A 5,430-nucleotide genomic window follows, 5' to 3' on the forward strand; every position below is an offset into this window, starting at 1 on the left:
TATAGTGTTACTTGGAATGTTTAAAAAGCTGTATAAAAATATTTTTATATTGGCCAGTCAGATGTGATACAGTGTCTTATTGTATGAGGATATATGGGGTAAGTTACCCACTTAGCTGTTTTTATAAAGCAAATTACCAGTAAGAACACTTTGCTTTTAAAACAGAATTTCTTAACACCCAAATGTAGATGAAATTGTGCAATTGACACTTATTTTTGGTACACAATTTATTTAGAAAAGCATTAAAAAGTGGATTAACATGCGCAGCTCCTATAACATTTGTATCCTTTATATTCAATATTATAGCACATTTATTTACAAACCACATGATATGAACGTAAACTTGGAAAAATGTACAAACAATTAAATATACATATATGATGACGAGCCTCTGAAACCTGACCGATATATGGTCTAGTTTCCTGATGGCTATAAGGACATATATGGCCTCAGGAATAGACATGCAAAAAGTACATACTGTATGCCATACCTTTTTTTTACATACTGTACATATTTGAACTATAGTTACAATAAAAACTAAACAGTAAATTCAAAATGAAAAACCCATCATTAGCAAAAACCAAAAAGTTTAATAAAAAAAATATAAAATAATATAAAGTACATAGTACTGATGAATGGGGAGCACTGTGTTTTTCCAGTCCTCAAATCAAAAAGGCATTTCTTTTTAATAAATTCTTAAGCCATAAATGATTCTGAAGATATGCAATATGAATCACTGAAAGCCTTTTGAGCTTACATTGAAATACCTATGCATTTATATAGCACTGATAAAAAAAAGCATAAGTCACAAGAAAGACAAGGTTTTAGCAATTTTTGCTCTGCACCATTGAAAAGAAAAAGGAGCATAGTGAACCCCACGAGTCCCCACAATATTCTTTGGCTGCTCTTTGGGCCTCGATGATTTCTGGGTCCTCCATACACTCTTTACTACGCTCATTGGTGTCGATTTTAGTTGTTGGTCTAACCTGTCCATGGTTGTTGTGTCCATGTTCTGGTGCTTTCACTCTGTGGATGATGTAACTCAAGTGCGCCTCTTTTGGTCCTGACTTGCATACCTTAGATTTCAGGACAGCTTTTTGGTCCTGGCAGATGTTTTTCTGCTTTTTTAAAGCCCGAGTGATTTGTTTCCAGTAGTTCTTCTGGTTTCCGGCATATCCTGGACATGCTGTAGGAGTTCCCCCAAAGGTGCAGGATACTCTAGTCTCCCCATTAGTGCAGTCAATGTTTAGAACCATAGTTTCAGTACCAGATACGGACCAAACACAGTCTGCTTTATCTTTGGCAACAAATTTGCCTTGAAGCGAGCCTTTTGACCCTTTCCCCTTACCATTACGGGTGGGAGATTGTTTTCCTTCCTCTTTGGCTGCCCCTCTTGGCTTTTCTTCTGCAGTTCCTTCCCTGTTCTTCTTTCCTTCTCTCTGTTTATTTCCTTCAACCAGGAGGGTCTGTGATACAAGGATGATCACCACGCTTAGGAGGAAAATCTTCTTCAGCCTCATGGTGGGTTATTTGTGTCCCTGAAGTAAGCAGAAATGAAACAGCGATGAACATAACTATTGCAATTCATAAGGCACCTATATTATATGGTACGTAAAGTCAATATTATATCAGTATTTAATCACCATGATCACTCTCAGGAGTTATTAGTGCTCACACCTCCTACACCTGCTGGACCTTTTATTACTGAGTTATATCTTCCATCCGCCTTGACCAGTCTGGAAGTGAAAATGTTATCTCTGTGGGATCCTTAATTTTTTTTGGAAAAGGGTCTCTGAAGCATCAAGATGCATCGTAAGGGCACTTGCGCACGAGCCAAGACAAGAGCATTTTGTTTTACTTGCAGTGCGGTTAGCTTATGCGGCTGATTAGAGATCATAGGTCTCTTTGCTAAACATGTCCTCTATAATCAATGAAGCGGACACACCACTGTGTTCTATATTTTATGTATCACACTACAGTGAGTATTGAAGAATGTGTTTAATATATAAATGAATGAAGTTTATAACAGGCATTCTAGCATAATGAATGCAGCTCAATATACACTCCTGCTGTGTGAATGAGACCTAAATATTGACACATATGTTGTGTAGAGTCTAGACAGCGTAACCTGTCCTTTCACCCTGTGATACTGAAATCATTTAAAGGAACAATAAACCTATAGAGCATGTGAGGTTTATATGAAGTAAACCTTAGGATCTTTAACATACAGTCAAAGAAACATACAATCAAATAAAACCATATGAAGTCATCTGAGATCTCTTATTGCTGATTTATAACAAAATTGTGTGTTTCTCATCTCAAGTTAAAGTATCTTTAAAACAAATATTTGTGAATGCTTTCAGTCGGCTGCTAAATTATAATAGTAAATTAAGTTTTATATACAATTTGGACAATATATGGTGGAACCAAACCTTCTATAGTTGCTTAAAAAATGAACAGTTTATATTGTGTCAATCAGTTTAAAGAGAACAGCATTATTATGTCATTTACAATTAGAAACTAAAAGTGGTTCAAGAGAAGAATGGCTGGGCATACCTTGTGGTAGGAGTGTTAAGCTTTTAAGTTTCCTCTTGGATGTCTTCTGTTGCAGTGTGTTGTCACATGTGTCACTAGTTGTAAATGAGAGGTATTTATAAAGTGTAGAGGACACACCTAAGGAAGGGATTATGACTCAGTCTTACAATATTTGTTCCAACAGACTTTTGTGTGACACACCTCCTGGATATAGGCTAGGGCTCATTATATGTATAATTTCATAATATGTGCTACCTGACCACGTAGTACTGCATTTCCCTTTTGTTCTGTAATTGTTCTATGTCAAATTACCTGCTTTGCTGCTGCTGTAGGAATTCTTTTATCATGCTGGCTTTCCACCACCATAAGCACTTTCCGGGCTGTGCACAATACAGGCAGCTTGACCATGCAGGAAAGCTGGGTTTTATTTGAACAGTTTTTATTTTGTTACTTTGTTTAGTATTGTCGTTTTTATTACGTTTGGTTGTTTGAAATTAGGAGTTAAAAAGCAACGAAAAGGGTTTATTTATCATATTATAAAAAAGCTTTCATTTCAGTAAAAACGGGAGTTTTGCTTTATTTAGGACTTTTCCCTATTGATGAAGCCCTCACTCTGGATGATTGCTTTTGCCGTCTGTCGCCGGTGATTGCTATCCCCGGGTCTGTCCGGTGAAATGTCACCTCTGTCCTCTTACCACCATCTCTGGATGGCTTTACCAGCGCCCATGCACAATAAAAAATGCTCTGACGAGTGATAAAACTCCTCTTACCGCTGCCAGTCATTGCTCAGCTGACCTGGTTTTTCAATGATAAATGGTGCGTTAGGCAGCAATAGAAAATCACCAACTTAGCAGGGTCTTGATAAATACATCCCACAGTGACTCTATGGACCTCATTTAGAGCCGGAAGCAAAGTCCGTGTAAGGAGTGTAGAAGTGGGAGTGTGTCGCAGCTTGGTAGGGTATTACGAGTTGCAAGCAAACCACAGTTGTGTCCCGCTCATAATACCCTATGGAGCTGCGAGCAGTTCCTGCAGCTAGCTAACGCTTGTGCCACCTAATTCCTGCCACACAGCTTTAGCTCTGTTTTGCCGAGTGTTGCGTCCGCTCCTCACTGCGACTAGGATGCATTTACATGGTCACGCCTTCACAATTGCGCGTTCCTCCCATTCTCTCGTAGTGAGTCGCAAGTGTTAATTGCGTCCAAGATGCAGGCGGATTTGGAGCTTTCTGCACATGCGTGGGAGTGTTTTTTGGTTAGCTGCGCCTAAATCAGACTTTGCGTCCGACTCTAAATGAGGTCCTATATATCTAATGACATATTTGCCGATATTTGAATATCATTTACATGGATGATCTGTTATTAATCTGGGACATCTGTACAAATCAATACAATACAGTCAAATGTGACATGACCACTGGAAATAATCATAGCATATTTTTGTATTTCAAATATTTCCCATCTTAACATAGTCTGTGCAGAAAGTAATAGCAGAGTCTTCCATCAAGCTTACAGAATTAAGATAAATGGCACTGGGATGGGTGATGTCATCTAAAAACATTATTAGCTGGAATTAACCTTTAGAAGAATCTGTGACTTTCTCCGGATACTAGGGACGGCATGCAGATATGCAATTATGGAAGTCTTGTTATTACATGTTTGTTCAATATAAACCATGTATGTGTTTCTTTTCAGACATCAGCATTTTAGTGTCTGGTGTTCTCTTTCCCCGTGATAAAGGGGTTGCTGATTTTTTTCACCCCCGCTCATTCACAGCTCCTCAAATCTGTTTTTTTGCTGGGTTGATGTGTTCTTTGCATGTTGAGTATGAATGGCTTTAAAGAACACATTTCAAACGTATCATTCAATACCCTTTGTATGGTATGTGTGCTTATAGATATCCCCAATGTTCACCTGGAAGTTGCATCAATGCAAAGGGAAACTCAGGAACACGCAATATGTTTAGAATCCTTCTATTTCTTTCTTACCTCTACATCCCCGGCACCTGCATGTCTGTCTTACAGGCAGTCTCATTCTGCCACTTGCTGGGAAATGTGAAGATTCCACTTGCAGAATTCTGATAATGATTTCCAAGTTTCAAAATTTCAATATAAAATCCAGTGTACAGGTATATATTTGTGTATGGTTTCTTGATTCATCTGAAAAATGATTTGCTTATGGATATAAAAATGTACTTGGTATCCACGTGGGAACTTTCATGCAAAGTGATGTTAATCTCTTCTGGCATTTATTAGCTAGCTGTTGCTTCTGAATTTTACATGATATTGATGGCTGCTATGGATATCAGTCATTCCTGTGTTATAGCTATACAATTTGCACATTACACAACCAATCAGATCTCATATTTGTTATATGTATTGTATTTATTAATGTATATTTAATATTTTAACATTTCTCTGGATCAGGCTAGATTGATTAGTAGATGCTACTCAAAGTCTGCAGCCAATCCCCACTCTCTTTCACTGTTTCCCCATGCGAGTCTTTGCTGTTTGGGAGACTAGCATGCTAGTCAGGCTATTTAACATACCAATCAATCCAGCTAGCATGCCAATCACAGCGACTGCCCTCCCTCCACAGCCCACCCTGATCCATTACATGTCAGAGCTTTGCACTTAAGAATCATTGGCATGGATCAGTGAGCTGGTGGGGAGGGATGGAGCCGCTGTGTGGTAAACAATATATTGAGCTTGTGTTCTATCTGTCATTCTTTCATGGGAACTGTGGGGAGTAAGGGGAAGATTTTTGGGCTACAAGCTTGGAATAGACTTTACTTAGCAAAAATGAACCAAGATCTCCTTGTTGTATTTCTATTGACAGCTTGAACACTTGATTTACGCTTCCACTTGTTATTAAGAACACAACCTAGGTTTACACA

At 38.3% G+C, this 5,430-nt stretch overlaps 1 protein-coding gene across 1 annotated transcript; it reads right to left on the minus strand.

Annotated features, from left to right (window-relative positions):
• Positions 1–225: 225 nt before the first annotated feature.
• Positions 226–2,633, minus strand: FGFBP1 (fibroblast growth factor binding protein 1). Its single transcript, XM_075188968.1, has 2 exons — positions 2,557–2,633; positions 226–1,538 (listed from the first exon to the last, which is right to left on the minus strand). Exon 2 carries the CDS (start codon positions 1,518–1,520, stop codon positions 825–827), a length of 696 nt encoding a protein of 231 aa, XP_075045069.1. The 5' UTR covers positions 1,521–1,538; positions 2,557–2,633; the 3' UTR covers positions 226–824.
• Between the last annotated feature and the right edge of the window lie 2,797 nt (positions 2,634–5,430).

The sequence above is a fragment of the Mixophyes fleayi genome, chromosome 1 (assembly GCF_038048845.1).
Source record: "Mixophyes fleayi isolate aMixFle1 chromosome 1, aMixFle1.hap1, whole genome shotgun sequence".
Taxonomy (NCBI): domain Eukaryota; kingdom Metazoa; phylum Chordata; class Amphibia; order Anura; family Limnodynastidae; genus Mixophyes; species Mixophyes fleayi.

Bases quoted from the DNA above. Each gene is read 5' to 3' on its own strand.
- FGFBP1 (XM_075188968.1), bottom strand. From the start codon at position 1,520: ATGAGGCTGAAGAAGATTTTCCTCCTAAGCGTGGTGATCATCCTTGTA.